Below are 18,082 nucleotides of genomic sequence, written 5' to 3'. Positions count from 1 at the left end.
GAGGCACGGTGTGACAGAAGTAGAAGGGGGCAGACAAGTTAGCATCCTTTGTCGGGCAGAGCTTTTAAACCATCAATTAACAGAACGTTTCTGGTTTACCTCTGAATTTGCTATTCTAGTCATTCCTGATAATTAAGAATTATCACCTAGGAATAGACAATGATTACGAGAACAGAAATGAGAGCCAAAAACTAGATCTGAGTATTTATGAGAAAAGTGTAGTTTATTTAATAAAAAACAGTTCTGGTTCAGTTGGTTGTTCACATAGAAGAAAAGGGAGCTGGGTCTATACCTTGCACCATTTACAAAAATAAATTCTGTGTGGATTAAAACTTCAACAATTTTAGAAATTTTAGGAGAACATTTGTATAATCTTGAACTGGGATAGATTTTTTTTTTTTAATTAAGTTAGAGAAAAGGAGACCTGTGGATCATGTTTATAATGCATATGAGAGGTAAAGGGATTATATCCATAACATGCAAAGATGCAGAGTGGTTACAGATTCGTAAGAAAAAAGACAACAAAAATGAGTAATGATATGATTAAGCATTTCACTGAAGACAAAATCCAATTGGTTAAGAAGGTGGTTGGTGGGATAGGCTAGTGGGGAGAAGAAAAGTAAGTCCGTATTGTTACATGTTCATTTTCTAATTTTAGAAGAGGAATTAATCTTTTAAAAAGAATCAGCTGTAGTAATAGTTATTATACAGATGAATAGGAAGATCATAATTGGTAATACAATTTGCCCAGGAGTAATTAGGAGCAGTTTGAATATTAGCAGACGCGAACTCTTTTCAAATCATCATGAATAACCTTTGGAAGGTACTTCAGTGAGTGATTTAGTAAAATTGTGGCAGTTTTCCTTTGTGTAAGGATATTTGGCAATTAAGAAGCATAATTATATGTACTCAGACACATGTCAGTAACAGCGCTTTCTTACTGACCTAGAAACTTAATTGTTCTCTGCTCTTAAGCTTTCAGTATTAAGTGCAGAAATTATTTAAGAGCAAACAAATTGACGGTACTGCAGTTTCATAAAGGAGACTATCAAACTGGTTTTTATGTTTTCTTTCTTTGAAAGCAAGAAGTGATGGAAAAGTATGAAATCTATAGAGACTCCGTTGACTGCTTGCCTTCATGTCAGCTGGAGGTACAGTTATATCAGAAGAAAATACAGGACCTGGCAGATAACAGGGAAAAATTAACCAGCATCTTAAAAGAGGTTTGTATTGTGTGGAATTTTAATGTTTTTATTATGGAATAGTTTACTATAGTTCCTTGGCTTTGCTTTTACTTTGTGTTACTATTTTTCCTAAAGAAAGGCAGGATCATTCTAGAGTATAATAGATGTGGCAGTGTTCGCTGAGCAATACAACAGTTTTCTACTGAAACACAGCAGTGGTAAGACCTCTGTTAGCCTTCAGATGAAATGATTAATTAACATGGCACGTTGCTGTGTATATTTTGGAGGAAAGTAATGGAATTTTAAACCTGTTCTAACAGTTGGAAATGATCTCACCAGTAAGCCCAAAGTCCCAACTTACGGTCTCACATCGTACCTGCGATTTAAGTTTATGCCCTTAGTGCCTGCCCTGAAGATGGAGAGTGAATGCCAACATTAATTTTCCCAGGCTAGAAGCTTGAAAATCCTTTTTTACTTCTTAACTTGATCATAGTAACCCACGCTGTCCCCAGGATCACTAACACTGCATTTGATAAAGGATTTCTTTTTTTGAGGGAAGTAGGGGTTAGAAGGCGAGGTGACCTGAGGTATTCTATCCCAACCATACACTCCCTTGTCTGCCATCCAGAGTCAGCAAAAGAAGGTTGAGGTTCACTGCTTTTAATGGTTCTAGGGTTTCCCCTTTTCTCTTTATTCCTCCTACTTTAATACAGACCCAAACCCCCTTCATGTAGCCCTGCCCAGGGTCCTGTTCCTTCCCAGCGTCCCCAGTGCCTTGCTGTGGTCCCCTCCCAACACTTTGCCGCCTTCTGCTCGGCCTTAGGCCTGAAACAGTTTTATCTCATCTTCAAATTGTATCTTCTTATAGCTCATCCCAGGAAATAGATGTTTGTTTTGTTTATAAATCCTAATTGGTTGATTCGACTTTAAGTACTTCCTGTCGACTATAGAGCCTGAACTTGGAGGACCAAATTGAGAGTGATGAGTCAGAGTTGAAGAAATTGAAGACGGAAGAAAATTCCTTCAAAAGACTAATGATTGTGAAGAAGGAAAAACTCGCCACGGCGCAATTCAAAATAAATAAGAAGCACGAGGATGTCAAGCAGTACAAACGCACAGTGATTGAGTACGAACTTGTTTTCAGTTTAATGTGTTAGAAAATAATTGGGAAAAGCTAGTCCATTTTTCCCCCTAAGATCCCGAAACTCCTATAATTTCAACAGGGTATTCCACCTTTGGGTGAATAAAAAAAGATGAATTAATTATGAATTTTATAATGCTGGGTCTAGATTTAGAGCTGTTTTAGGTCCTAGTTTTTTCCCTTTCCAGATATCACGCTTCCACATCCTTTGCAGGATTCTCCAAAAGGGTTCGGTGCCCCTGCCCATTTCAGTGCACTCAGAGGAGTGGGCTAGGGCTGCATCAGATGAGTCACCTGGTCCATCTTATGGTCCAGCTGGGCTCCGGCATTGTAGCATCCATGTTTTGAGAAAAGGTCCTAGTTATTTATTTATTTTTAAAATCCAGATAAGAAGTAATATTTCACTAAGGGTTTTATGGCTGTTAGCCAGCATGCTGGGGTGTTCCCGTGGTAGAGCCTTCTTCCCGTCAGTTCTCAGAATATATTTTTAGAATACACCCCCAGATACGTCTATGAGATGTCCTTGTTTCAGTCTGCACGTGGTGAAAATTTCCTTTATTCTTCCTCATGCGGATGAAGACAAAGGGCAGAACAGGCGGATTTTGTATTTGCTGCCAAACTGCCATGCACAAAAGTTGTCCCGAGTGACGTTCCTCCCAGTAATACGTACGTGAGCACAGCTGGGGGAGTCACCTTAGTCTCTGGCGTAAATAACAGCCCTCGGCTCCAGCACCCTCTGGGGTTTGCAGCTCTTGGCTTGTATGTCCCGAGAAGCGGTTTAGGTTTGTCAAACAAATATACGTGATCTCTTTGGAATCAAAATTAGAGTTTCATGTTTTCCTTTTCAGATGCTTGAGCGGAATTAAAATTTAGCTGTCTGTTTTCCTTTAGAGATTGCAATAAAGTTCAGGAAAAAAGAGGAGTTGTCTACGAGCGAGTAACCACAATTAATCAAGAAATCCAGAAAATCAAATTCGGAATTCAGCAACTGAAAGATGCCACTGAGAGGGAGAGGCTGAAGTCTCAGGTGAGTGGGTGCCCACAGGTGCCTTTTTAATGGTCTCACCAGCTCACCGTGGCGACTCTGCCACCCTCACGTTCAGGATATTGCTGGCTCTCTGAAGTAGAGATTGATCCCCAGTTCCTTGGTTCTGATTCCATTTACAGCCCCTTTTTCATTACCACTGTTTGTTTGGATTTATGCCTCCTTCGTACATTTTTCCCCCCATGTCCTTTCCCCTGACCTAGCCGAGCATCCGTGCTCTGCTTTAAGAGTGCATGCTCCATAAAGGTTCTGAAATTTTTTTTTAAATTAATTTATTTTTTAACTTAAATTCAATTAATGTATAATGTATTATTGGTTTCAGAGGTAGAGGTCAGTGATTCAGCAGTCCTATATAATACCCAGTGCTCATTCTGAACTTTTTTGATAGATGAACTTGGATAGTGATTTTAAGTAATGTCCTTTAAAAAGCTTCTGCATTTTTCCGTCCTTATAAAAGGATCTCAGAAATATTTCTAGGGGTTCCTGAGTGGCTCAGTCGGTTAAGTGTCTGCCTTCGGCTCAGGTCATGATCCAGGGTCCTGGGATCAGAGCCTGCTTCTCCCTCTCCCACTCTCCCTGCTTGTGTTCCCTCTCTCTGACAAATAAATAAATAAAATATTAAAAAAAAAATATTTCTCACCATCATTGTTAAATGTGTTTGAGCTATTACCTGAACAGAATAGCTGAGGGTGGTCCCTATGTGATGAGAATTTTCATGATATCTTTATCATAATTGCCTAACGTTACTTGCTGCTTCTATTCTTGGCTTGTTTCAGTGTATTTATTTTATTGTTTCATAAACAGTTCTAAGTTTAATGAGGACAGACATCGTCTACATTTTTGTCCTTCCAAAATGTCAGTACAGCGCCAAACATCAAATGTTTACCTCTTTCTGTCCTTTTCTTAACTGCCAGTGTCTCCAAGAAGTCGTTTATTCCTGATACATGTATTATACCTCATTTTCTCTTAACTTTTGAAGTTTGACCTGTATCTTCCAGATTGCCCCAAAATGCTCTACTAGAAATCACTAAAAACAACTTTTTATCGTGTAAAATCCCACGGCCTCTTTCTTTTTTCCCCTCATTCTTTTTCACCTTCACTTTATTGACATATTGGATCCAGGTTTCCTAAAACTCTGATACCTGAGAAATATTTAAATACTTGCTGTCTCTACCTTCCACCACCCACATCCAATTTGCAAGGAGTCCTAAAACTAAAAGCCACTGCAGACAATCCCCTCACCCGTTCTCAGGAACCTGTATCCTCTTGAAAGATGGCATCGCTACCCGTGTACATGGAAGCATGCGTAGACGTACCCCAAGTGCTGTCTCAAGGCTGCTGGGAAGGGAGGAAGGAAGGACGGTCGGAACGAAGGAAAAGAAAAGAGAATGGCCATCTTCCCTACTGTGGTCGGCCCAGTCTGCTGTCCTGACTTTCTGTGTTCTTCCCTTTCTTTCCACATTTCAACTGCTTCTCTTTCTCCTGCCCCTGAACGAGATATTCACCAACGCCCAGCTCTCTGTTTCTCTCTAGAATGCAGGTTAGAAAGATCATAGGAGATATTTAATCCACTTCTTAATCAGGGCAATCAATCAGTGAATATATATATATTTTTTTTAAGATTTTATTTTTTGACAGAGACAGCGAGAGAAGGAACACAAGCAGGGGGAGCGGGAGAGGGAGAAGCAGGCTTCCTGCGGAGCAGGGAGCCCGATGCGGGGCTCGATCCCAGGACCCTGGGACCATGACCTGAGCCAAAGGCAGACGCCCAACGACTGAGCCACCCAGGCGCCCCAATCAGTGAATATTTATTTGTTATCACATGGTCAGGCCCAGTTAGCGAACCAGCTACCATGTGCCTCAGCACTTCCAGCCCATCAGTCGTAAAGGTGCCCCTTCCGGCCTCACGTCACTGTGTTTAGTGTCTGTCTGTCTCTCCAAGAACATGTTGTTTCTCAACAGTAGCAATCATGTATTTTCTACCTTAGTATGTCCTGTCAAACCATGCCTGGAATGGCACCTTATATGTAGTAGTTTTTCATCAATATTCGTAAACTCGGATGGTCATCTAGCATGGTGTTTCTTAAAACCAGCTGCGTATTAGAATTCAAAAATGAACAAACAAACCCCCCCCTCAAATGTCCTGAATTAGAATCATCAGCAACGGGGTTCATGAACTGGAATTTTTTACTGTGGCTTTTGAGAACCATTGATAGGTTCTGCTTCATTGTTTTCAATATCATCGAGCTCATAACCACCCACGCTGTTCTGCTAGGACCGCTTTAGTGGTTAAAATGTTAATTCGAATTTAAAATATAATTTCTGTACTCAAGTGAACCAAGATCTCTCTGGAACAAATCTGTATCATCCTCTGCTTAATATCACTTCAGACATTTGAGGATAATGATCATGGGTTCCTCCAGCCTTCTCATCTGGGTTAATGAGCCCCAGTTTTCCAGCCATTCTTTATATAGCTTAATTTTCAGATTAATTACTGTCCTGTTTACTGTCTTCTCCCCTCTGTTTCCTGTTTGTCATTATTCTGTGTAAAATGTAGGACCCAGGACTAAACATAGCCTTCTAGGTAATGCTGGGACCAGTCCCAAAGCACAATGCTTCTGTTACTGAAGTGTAATACTGGCTTGGATTTTTAGCAGCAGCATCTCGCCCTTAGCTCATATGGAGCTGCTGATCAATTAAATGACCCCTATCCGTTCCGCATGTAGTTCTGCCTAGTTAAATTGCTTCCCCGTACATGAATGCAACCATTTCATGGGACTTTTAAGCCAGAATTTTACTAGTATTTCGTTAAGGCTTCCATCTATTTACTTCTATGCAGATGTCAAAGTATCAAGGTCATTTTAAATCTTTGTATCATTCACATTTATTTCATGGCTTAGCACCACCTGCACATTTGATCAACATGCATATTCTCCAAAATAAAAATGTTGAGTAGAATTGGGCCCTTTGCTACAGTAGATATTTCTTCCTTCAGAGTGGCATAGAGCCACTGAGCAGAACTTTGGATACAGTTGTTGAAGTTGCTAAGTTGTTGTAGCTTTTCCCAGTCTGCATTGTGATACCCATGTGTCCTGAGCAGCATGGGAGAGTCTAAATCCTATGGCGGATCATGATGCATTTTTCCAAAGAGCTCCTTTTAGCTTCCTTCATAATCACCCTCCATGAGAAGGAAAAGACAGGCTACAGTTGCCCATTTGTTCTGGGTGCAGTTTCTCTGAGATCCTAATGATCTTCACATCCCTTTTTTCATTAAATATTCTTTCCCAGAGATCCTTATCTCTGCTGCTTTCAGTTAACACCTTTATTTAGATTGCTTTCTAAACCGGTGTCCTGTTCTGTCCAGTCACCCCATCCCTGCTCCTTAGTGGAGCTGCCTGCCGGATGTTTTCAGTGGGCTCGCTCATCACAACAAGAATAACATTTATAGAATGATTTCTAGCAGCTTGCAGCATCTCTCCTCCTCACTGTCTCTCTCCTTCCCCTCTGCCTCTCTCTCTTTCCCTTTTACTCCATTTCTTCACAAATTCCTTCTTATGCTTTGATGGCATCATCATTTTTCCATCGCAAGGAGTTGAAATTTTGGACTTTCTGTAGATAATCCTGACATCCAGACAAGCACCTGGTTAGTGTTCAGATTTTTTTAAATGTCATTGATACTGTTCATCACAACCCCTTTCTGTTCTGCTTCTGTCACCTAATTTTGTAATGCTCATGGATTGTGGCAAAAATCTGCTAAATTTCTTCCTTGACTTGAGATTCTCTGCACCAGATCTACCCTGAATACTAAGTACTGCCAAATTTATCCTGCTAAACTATCCCTGTTGCTATACTTTCCTGCTTAAAATGGGAGCTCCCGGTTTCCCTGTGGTGCATTCCCTCAGTCCCTTGTTCACCTATGGCCTGTGCCTCTTCTGGGCGCCAGGGGCGCCACCTGACTTGGAGTCAGTAGTGAATAAGGAAGACATGATCCCTGCCTTCTAGGACTTTTAAAGCTTTAGATCTAAGCTAATCATTTCAGTTATTTACAATTTACTAGAAAGTATAGTCTCTGATTCCTGTGACGTATCTTCGATCTCTCTCTCTCAAATACTACTATAGTGCTTTTAGTTGATTCCAGATAATCTGGATTTGTGCTGTCCAGTGGGGTAGCTACTGGCAACATATGGCTATTTATATTTACATTTAAATTAATTATAATGAAATAATATTTAAAATTTAAAATATAGTACAAAACTTAGCCATCCTGTAAGCGCTTGGTGTCCAGTCTGGTCTGGATTATATGTTCCTTCAGGGTAGAAAGCACATCTGCATTTTCTAGTGTACTTATGCACAGTGCTACTTCTAGAAGGTACTCAATAATGTATTTTGTTGATGAATTAAATATGTACTTGTTGGGTAATGATTGGCTGTGAAACCCCATGTATATTATATACGATTGAACCTTGAACAACCCAGGGACTCAGGGTGCCAACCGCATGCAGTTGAAAATCCACATGTAACTTCTTACTTGCTAAAACCTTAACTACTAATAGCCTGCTATTGACTAATAGCCTACTGGTAAGATAAACAGCCAATTAACACGTATTCTGTATGCTATATATATTGTGTACTGTATTCTTACATTATGTAGGCCAGAGAAAAGAAAATGTTAGGAAGAAAATCATGAGGAAGAGAAAATACATTTATAATCCCATACTGTATAAAAATCTGTGTATAAGTGGACCCGTGCAGTTCAAACCCATGTTGCTCAAGGGTCAACTGTCCTCTGCAATTTATCTGATGTGAAAGTGAGACGGTTCCCTGGACCAGTGCCGGCCAGTAGAACTTTCTGCAATGATGGGGATGCTCTTCTGTCCTGTTCCGTACGGTAGCCACTGGGTGCCTGTGTCTGGGCAGCAGCTCAGGAGCCCGGAGGTATTTAAATGTCAGTTTTCTAGCCACAGGCACCTGGTGGTTACCACAGAGACACCACAGAACCAGACTGAATTTAGAAATATTTCACCTTAGTGAAGTCATCACCGTAAGATGTACTTATTTTGTGGGTTAGATGTGGATTAATAATCTAAAGTTCCACTTGGATACAGAATTTAATTGGAAACTGAAATAGCATTTGTGAGGGCTGTGCTTGTTGCCATTAACATCCTCTGAGGGTTGCCTTGTTACTTCAAATGTGTGCTTGCTGCCTTCTGTTGATGTGCCCTGGAGTGGGCTTTTTTTTTTTTTTTAAGTAGGCTCCATATCCAGCGTGGAGCCCAACATGGGGCTCAAACTCATGACCCTGAGATCAAGACCTGAGCTGAGATCAAGAGTCGGATGCTCAACCCCCACCCCGAGCCACCCAGGCACCCCTGGAGTGGGCTTTAACATGTCATATATCGTGGCTCGACCTGCGGGGTTTGGTTCCTCCATGAGAGTATCTTTGTTCTTGGAAGGAAATGGTTTCTTTAGGTGTGTTGAAGTGGTTGGTTCAGATATTCAGATTGTGTATCTTTATTTAACCACACTTAGTCTTAATAGTTTCTTATGAGTACTGTCTTTCTACCAAATTTATTCAGCTTCCTTTTTAGTAAGAATAAATATACACTCCTATGGAACTAGGAAGTTAAATTGATCTATAGCTGCTGAATGTGCTGAGTTTTTTTTTTTTTTAAATGGTGTTTACACAAGCTAGCAACTAATTTCACCTTGTTTTTCCTTTAAGATTGAAGAAATAAAGCTTTCAAAAATGTTTATTTTCTTAATGATTCGTATTCCATCATAGTTGTAGTAATTTGATGCCCAATTAGATCTTAGAAATCTAAATAGACTCTTTTATTTTTGTATTAGGATTTAATAAGTATCTGTGTTTGGATTTTTGGAAAGTGTTTAGCCTTAAGCATCTGTTTATATTCACTGAATCTTGAGCAATAGCTCTCAAATTTGCATAGATGACAGAGTCTGGAAATAGTTTCATTCTTTTATGAAACACTATGAATTGTAATATATTAAATTATAATCCATATAGTTTGTTCAAAATCAGATAGTATCTACACTAAAATTTAAACTAAGGTAAGTAGTACCAAACTATAGGTTTAAGAAAAATTTAATGGCAGGGATGATTAAAATTGAGAACATCTGTACCCATTTACTACTACTTCCTCCCACTGGAAGAGAACTGCTGTTTTATTTCAGTGATGAAAAACCATCAACTTAGAATACCACTTCTTGTGTCTGGATTTGAGAATTGTTTTGTTCAAGAAAAATGAATAATACAAGGATCAAAATTTTACTGGATGAGTGTGAGTGTTTGCAGGCCAACTGGCTTCTTTTATTATTTTATTCCATCTATAAACATTGTTCTCTCATTTTTTTCTTAATTCTTAGCACATCCACATAGGTTTATATGAAAACTTATTATTGCTTATAGTAGAATTACCCGATAAGTTTATTAAAGTGTCTCTAACATGTGTATTTTTCAGTCATACAGATGACTTATGAAATCTGTTGACCTGGGCGCCTGGGTGGCTCAGTTGGTTAAGCAACTGCCTTCGGCTCAGGTCATGATTCTGGAGTCCCGGGATCGAGTCCCACATTGGGCTCCCTGCTCAGTGGGGGGTCTGCTTCTCCCTCTGACCCTTCCCCTCTCATGCTATCTGTCTCCCATTCTCTCTCTCAGATAAATAAGTAAAAAATCTTTAAAAAAAAAAAATCTGTTGACCTATCTTTCATTGGTGATTGGGGCCAGACACAGAGGGTCTAGTTGTCCCGAGTAACCCAGGGACTTGCCTGGAGATGAAAAGCTCCAAAGTAAAAGCTTTTCCTTGACAATTACAAATACATTCTTCATATCTTCAAATCCAAGTCTTTGTTGCATGTCTCTCTGCTCTGTTCTTTCTAAGCAGCAGACCTCTTTGATGTGTCTGTTCCGCCTGAAGAAGGAATTTTTTAAAACGAGTAGGTCCGTGTGTGTGTGCATGGGTGTGCGCATGAGATCATTTAGGCTTTAAAATGTTGTTAATAAATGTTAACGAGATGGTTAGAATTCTTGTAACTCTTATCAGTTTAGGTTGATGCACGGGATAATTCTTACTCCATTTCATTTTCCGCTTAGGAAATATTTCTAAGTTTGAAAGCTGCTTTGGAGAAATACCATGAAGGCATTGAAAAGGCCACAGAGGACGCTGGTGCTCAGTTAGAGCAGAAGACAGGTGAACTGAAGAAGAGGATGTTCAGAACGTCGACCTGATGGACACAGTCACTTGGCTTCCTGTAAACAGCTCACTGCCTTCATTTTACCTTTGGAAAGAGAACAGTTAAATTGAAGTCAACAGAAGTATCAGAAGCAACACATAATGTTCTATATCCTCTCATAGGTTGTTACTTTGTAAGATAATGCATTTAACGTAAACGTTTATTAACTTATAATTCAAATAACTTGTGTAGTGATTCATGTCTCTGCCCCTTGAAAGTAGTTGGAATAAAACCAAAATAGGTGCATTTGAAAGATGTAATTTTTCTATTGTTTTCCCGGCTGTTGGTGCTTTGTTTGTGGACATCAGGGGGTGTAGTATTTCTGATCACTGTGGTTGGGATCTCATTTGATCCTCACTTGGGCAACTCTGGATGCATTTTTTTTTTTTTTTTAAGATTTTATTTATTTATTTGACAGAGACACAGCGAGAGAGGGAGCAGAGGGAGAGGCAGAAGGAGAAGCAGACTCCCTGCTGAGCAGGGAGCCCAATGCGGGGCTCGATCCCAGGACCCTGGGATCACGACCTGAGCTGAAGGCAGACACTTAACAACTGAGCCACCCAGGCGCCCCTGGGTGCATATTTTTATTACTGCTTTATGGGTGAAGTAACCATGAGGGTCCTGAGATTAAACAGCTGAGCCAGAATTTGGGCTGTGCTCTGTATGGTGCTGGAGCCTGGAATGTTCCCCCTATACCACACTTTCTAATGTAATCATTTGAAAGAAAGTTTGAGTGTGGGCTTCTGCCCTTGATCCTCAGCCTCTTACTCCTGTTTGAAAACTTGTATCTACACCCACAGCTCCAATCACAATCGAGACATCCATGCAACTTTTACTGCATTATGTACATTTAATTACATTTTGCTTATTTCTCCTGAATTTCACACTTGCATGTCCAATAGTCAGTAGATGTTTTTAACCTTTTGGCATTCTGGCCGAGCCTAATGGACCCACTCAAAATAATGTTTTTTGTGCATGAAATAAAAGATAGGATTGCAAGGGGAACCAATGAGATTCAAATAAGATTATCAAAATACTTAACACATGTTCTCCTAAATGGTATCGCTAACTACACATAGTTGGAACCCCTCCGTTTTCCCTCTTGTGCACCTCACTCCTTTTTTATAACATTTAGTTAGCAAGAACAGAGGATCAATGTACCCAACTTTGCTTCTTCTCATGTCTTCCCCCGTGCTGCAGTTTGCATTGTCCTTTCCTACCTGAGAAGCTTGTGATGACCACCTCACCAGGCTCCTGGTCTCTACCCACCCCTACCCCCAAAGGCATCAGGGCGTTCTAAACTTGCAAGTTAGATTATGTTATTGATTTGCAGTTTTTTTGGATTTTCAAACTGCTGCTGGGGTGTGTTGGTGACCTCACAGGGGAACCATGGAATAGCTGAAATTTGCAAGGGAAGCATAGAGTTGGTGACTTTCTCTTCGACACCACTGCAAACTGCTAGCCCAAGGTAGCTCACAGTTTCAAAGTTAGATCCCACTGCATTCCTTTCAATGATAACATCTTGATGAAATGGGTTTCTGGCCTTTGCTGTGATAATAAGTATCACATTCTTATGGAATAAGAAATGAGGGTGGTGATGTCCAATCTGACTGCAAAGTTTGAGAACTTGGGCACTGCCCAGTAGGTACACACATCCAATTAATAATTGGTTATTTAAGAGTAGAATAAAAATACTTTCAGTTTTTGTGTTATTCTTCCTAAACACACATTGTTAGGACAAAAATGCCCAAGAAGTTGTTTTAATCTAACTACTTAATAATGGATCTGTTAAGTCCATTATTAAGTCCATTAGTTGTTTTTTTTTTTTGGCCAAGGGGCACAGTGGAAGAATTTCCTAAACAGAAAGGGCTTCATGAACTGAGAACCTCATGGCACCTCTCAAGGACAAAGTAACTGTGCCTGAGTTTTAAGACCCATCTTAATCCAGACTCCTGCCTTGTCTCTTGCTGCTTCTCGTCAGAGCTTTATCCTGGAGCGATCCCGGGCACATCACACCTGCATGCGTTTACACCTGTTTCCTCCTTTAGTTTCTGTTTTTCCTTTGTATGTTCAACGGGAAAATACTCATTTTTCAAGTCTCAATCCAAACTACAGCTGAAATGCCCTTTTAAACTTTGTCAGGTTTTCCTTTATGTCTGTTACAATTTTCATTCATTTATATCACTAATTTTTTACACATCTTCACTTGCTAGACTTACTGTTTCTTGAGGCTGTGTGTGTCTCTCTCTGTTGTTTTCTCTCTCTCTCTCTCTCTCCCATACTTCTAGGATAGCATAGAGCCAGGCACCTGGTAGTCACTTACTCTGTTTCCTTAAGGAGCTGCCATTTTTCTCTCCCGTGACCAAATAATTTGTCCATTGAGGTCAGGTTTATCTAAATCCAGCAAGAAACTTGTATCTTCCATGCATTTTTTCACACCAAACCACTAGTTTGCTAGCTTCACTCTCCCTTCCCAGACAGATAAAAAATCCACCTTCAAGAAGCCCTGAGTATAATCCACATTAAAACCTATGTTTGGCTGTTTCAACTGAAGACTACATTACAAAATCTGAAATTTTTTCCCAAAGCCTCCTTGAATATACTTGACTTCCTTGGGCTGTGTAGCATTTTAAAATGTATTAACAGAACAACGACTGCTCTGAAGGAAGGAAAGAGCAGTATGTTTATGTGATAGGCTGAGGCCTGATCTCGAAGGAAATTCTGCCCATATTTAGACTCTAGGCATCTTTTATGAGTCCAGCTACTTAGCTATATGTAGAGCAAATATTTAATTTCAAATTTAACTGGCATATTTCAAGGAGCTAATCCATTTTATGACAAAGCAAGGGAAATTGAAATATGTACCTTGCAGGCTGAAGTTAATACATCTGATTTTAGCTTAACGGGATGTTTCCTATTTTTAGTAAGACCAGAAAAGTTTTATATGAAATTCCATTTCAAATTCAGGGCCCACCACCGACTTCAATTAAGTTGGCTCTCTCCCTTTGATTGAGCCTGGCTTCTCATCTTCCTACCCATATTGCCACCAGGGGGCATAACATAGCTTGCATGACCAATGCCGGAGTAACTTGATTTTAAGACTGGAAAGCTGAAAAATTTAAAGTGATAGTTACAACTCGAAAAAAGCATCAGAAGGAACCCGGAGACAATCTATTTAGAGTCAAAATAGGTTCTAAACAGTAACTTAAATTATTTAAAAGTCTGCTTACAAGGATGACTCAACACAAAGCTCCGATTTCTGACCCTATTTTGTTATCTTTTTAAGATTATTTTATCTAAATCATCCTCCTAGTGCTTGGTGCTGGATTTCCAGCTCAGATTTCATGCAACTCTTAAAACTGAATTTTCCCGAGATAAGAATTTGAGAAACCCCATACAACGATTAGCAAGTCACTTAGGAAAAGAAGCTCGAGGACTGGCATTGAGGACTCTGGGGGACAAGCTTTTTTCTGATAAGATGATAAAATCAGTCTCTACCACTGCATCCTCTTCTAATCCATTCATACTGCCACCCCATAGATCTCCCTTTGGAGGTCCCCTTTGGTCATCTCTTCCCCACTGCTCTACGAATCTTTGCTGCTCACCTCACCGTTTCGGGAACAGTCCATTGTCCTCTTTGAAGGACAATGTTGTGATGGAGGGAGTTCAGTGTAGCGCAGCAGTCCTCAGACTGTGGGAGTGTAACATTTGCCTGGGGTGCCTGTCACACATGCCTTGACGTGGTGGGTCTCTGGGAACCTACACTTGAAACAAGCACACTAAGTGACTCTTACAACACTGATCCTCAGGGATCACTTTAAGAAGTGCTGCTATGTGATTAAGAGCCTTGGCATCAGAATCAGCCCTCACATTACTTTCTTTATTATAAAGTGGCAATAGTAACTACATCTCTAGCTTGTAAGGACTGAGGGAGTTTGGGAAAACAATTAGCAAAGATCCTGCCACATAGTAAATATTCCAGGGGTAGCAGGTGCTGTTATAAATATAACTGTTACTACACTGCTCCCGGGACCAATCTGATATGCTTTCTACCTTCTACACTACTTCGACTGCAATCTTTTACACTTACTTGGTGATGAATGAGTAAATGTTCGCTGAATTAAAGGATCTAGTCTGCTTGATCACAATGGGCACAAGACCTCAAAGTAAACAGTTCATGGGGAAAGACATTAGCTTTGTATTTTTAGTGTAAAGAACAAAGATCACGACAGTTTGACCTTACCAGGGAAAAGCAGCAGGTACATTCATAGAAAAGGTGCAAACTTCCCTTGGCTCCACAGGGTGTCGCTGCTGGCTCTTCTTTCCAGGTTGAGCAGCGGTAAGGAAGGCATTAGCAGGTCTCAGACCGCACTGAAATCACCTGGACGCTCCACCAGCTTACCGCTCCAGAGTTTCTGATTCAGAAGGGCTGGGGTGGGGCTCTGGAATGTGCCTTTCAGTCAAGTTCCCAGGGGAAGCTGATGTTGCTGGTTCAGGATCCCAGTTAGAGAACCACTGCTGTAGGGGAATCCACCCATAGCCGGGTTAGGGTTTTGACAGATCTCCTATGTGTTCAAGTCACTGAGAGCTCTTGTTAAAATGAAGATACTCACTCGGTCGGTCTGGGTGAGACCCGATAACCTGCATTTCTAAAAAGCTCATAGGTGATAATGGTGTGGCTGGACCACAGACCACACTTGGAATATGAAATTAACAGCCTCTCATCATTGGTTCCGTCTTCATACTGCCGGGTTCTTTGCCCTTCGAGGCTGAGATGACGTACGTGGAATGCTTGGTGCAGCGGCCGGGCCATCGTCAGGCACTTTATGTGTGTTGACCATCACGAAGACGAGGCATTTAGCACAGTGGTTCAGGACGCAGGTTTAGGAAAGACCTTCGAAATCCATGTTTACAACTGACCAGCCGAGCGAACTGGGGCGCATCCTGGAATGGCCCTGAGCCTTCGGTTTCTCAAGTGTGAATCAGGGATTATAGTGTCTTTAAGTTGCTGTGAGGATTAAATCAGATAATAAATGTGAACTACTTAGCACTCTTTGTAAGTGGCTATTGTTACTAGTAAAGCTCAAGAAGTTGAGGTGATAAAACTAGCTGTAGCCGTGCGAGGTCAGCTTTTACAGTTTGAAAGAAATAAAATCGAAGCAGAAAAATAAGTCCTGCTGTACTCGGGACTCTGACTAGCCACTACCCACACCAACGTTCATTTATGGCTATGGGGTCTGTCGCCAGGCAGAGGAGAGAGAGGATTCAGAAACTACTGAGATGCTTAAAGCCATCCTTTCGAGGAGATTTGAAGGAAAAAAAATGCTATGGGAACGTTAATATCTTCCTAAAAGTTCTCAGAAATCAGCTGCATTTTTCCAGGAGGACAAAGCTGTCCATTGTCACCAAGGCAACTTTATATCAGTTCTCCTCCAGAGGCCAGAATTCATGTTTTCATCGTTAGAACTTGGCACATAAAGGAAGTGAAATAATATTTGGTGAAGAAACTTCACTTTCTTCAAGGGGATAATAGACTGCTCCTCATTAAGTTTTCCATGAATTCCCTGCTTTCCCTGGAAGGTTCCTCTAATGGGGCTCTCACTGTTGTAATTTTAGCACTCATGTCCCACCTTCAGGAAACCCCTGTGTCCTGGGCAAGCCAGAATGGTTAGTCTCCCTAGACATGTCTTATCCCTGAAGCCCTAGTCACCCCATGCTCCTGTCTGTGGTTGGACTCTCTTTACTTTCACAAAATTTAGCCCCCCAGCCTTCACTCAATAATTCAAGCGACATCTACCAAGAGTCCACCTTATTCCAGGTCCAATCGGACTGCATGGAAAGAAGTGAAAGCATAATTTCTGCTCTCTAGAAGTATCCATGGACATTGTCAACTCTTTTTTTTTTTTTTTTTAAGATTTTATTTCTTTATTTCAGAGAGAGGAAGAGAGCAGGAGTCGGAAGAAGGGCAGAAGGAGAGCGAGAATCTCAAGCAGACTCTGCACTGAGCATGGGGCCTGAAGTGGGGCTCGATCTCATGACCCTGAGATCATAACCTGAGCCAAAATCAAGAGTCCGACACTTAACCGACTGAGCCACCCAGGCGCCCTGACATTGTCAACTCTTAAAGACTTTCTTTCCATCCAAATATTGCTAGTCTTCCTTTTGCTCCAATCCTTGTATTAGTAATCCATGGCTGTGTAACACATTAGGTCAGCTGGCCCCAGATTCTCCTGGAGAGAGCTAGCCCATCCTCTGCCAACGCAGAGAGGGGTGACTTTTTTTTGCTTAAGTTTTATGTTCAGGGGAAGGGAAACTGCCAAAGTTCCTATGAGTGAAGATTCTTTTTCCAACTGCCCAGAAAGGTGGGTGGGGAAGCCAGGTCAGAGCCCCACGTGCCCTCCCACCCTACAAAGCATATGCCTGGGGGTACAATGCACTCCCTCACACCTGTCCATCTGTGGGATCTAGGCGTTCAAGGAAGAAAACTCCTCTTTTCTACACAGAGTCCCCCCAGCCCTGGCAACACATCCCAGCTCCCCTCTTTTGTTAAGCAAATGGAAAGGGGAAAAAAATGCAAACATTGGAGTTTTAGTTAGAGCTTCTCCCTCGTGCTGTGACTTTTAACCATGCAGTGATGTACCAAGAAAGTTGGTGGTGTTCTAGGACTCTGTGCAACTATAATTTCTCTATATCTGCAACTAAAAATATAAAAATATTAAAGATTTAGTTAGTTATTTGAAAAAAATATTTTCTTCCATATAGGATCTGACTTTTTTAACTTTTAACAAAAACAGTCAGATACCTATTAGCCACATTTCCAGAATTTTGGAGCCTGCAGGATGAGCTTTACAGCCAGATGTGATTCCAGAGAGTTAGATCTGTAGATTCTGGGAAGCATGGTTTGGCTCCCTAGTTGGGGTTCCCTTATAAGAAATACAAATACAGCTCTTTTCCAACTTCTGTTTCTATTGTGGCCCTCTGGGATTGCCACCAACCCCATGCCCCATATGCATCTTGGTTCACTTCAATTTTTCTTTGAAACTCAAGACCAGCCCATCCGACCCTAGTCCCAGTGATTTGACAGTTACCAAGCACGTCCCAAATGGTTGACTTACTTTCCAAATGTGATTTCAGAGTAAAACAGGCCCACTAAGTCAGTTCTGCCTCCATCAACCCCAGGAGAAATGTGCCCTCAAAGTCTTTGAAGTAGATCATTGGCATGCATGGGTATGCAGCACTGCTGTAAATGGAACAGGGCTAGGAATCCAGGTCAGATTTGGAGTACCCACTGAGAAGTTTTCCCTGACTCTTACAGATAAAATTACTCCTCATTTTCTACTTCCCTGAAGGCTGCCATCTTTTTTTTTTTTTTTCCTGGTTACAAGGGAATTTCTACTAAGGAATTATAAACATCTGACATGGGATCCTAGCCCAGAAACCCTGAAACAACAGGCTATGTTT

The 18,082-nt window shown here is 41.0% G+C and overlaps 1 protein-coding gene across 1 annotated transcript in view; it reads left to right on the top strand.

Annotated features, from left to right (window-relative positions):
• NUF2 (NUF2 component of NDC80 kinetochore complex) overlaps positions 1-10,874 on the top strand; it is a 30,146-nt gene extending 19,272 nt beyond the window's left edge. Inside the window, exons 11-14 of the mRNA XM_006734512.3 lie at positions 1,083-1,223; positions 2,135-2,310; positions 3,217-3,352; positions 10,482-10,874. Coding sequence (XP_006734575.1) covers positions 1,083-1,223; positions 2,135-2,310; positions 3,217-3,352; positions 10,482-10,616 — 588 coding nt within the window. The 3' untranslated portion in view covers positions 10,617-10,874. The remainder of the gene's footprint in view (positions 1-1,082; positions 1,224-2,134; positions 2,311-3,216; positions 3,353-10,481) is intronic.
• Positions 10,875-18,082: the final 7,208 nt, after the last annotated feature.

The sequence above is a fragment of the Leptonychotes weddellii genome, chromosome 6 (genome assembly GCF_054177405.1).
Source record: "Leptonychotes weddellii isolate Sample4059 chromosome 6, ASM5417740v2, whole genome shotgun sequence".
Classification (NCBI taxonomy): domain Eukaryota; kingdom Metazoa; phylum Chordata; class Mammalia; order Carnivora; family Phocidae; genus Leptonychotes; species Leptonychotes weddellii.
Note: the sequence above shows the minus strand (reverse complement) of the source record. Positions and strands in the feature narration are given on the sequence as shown.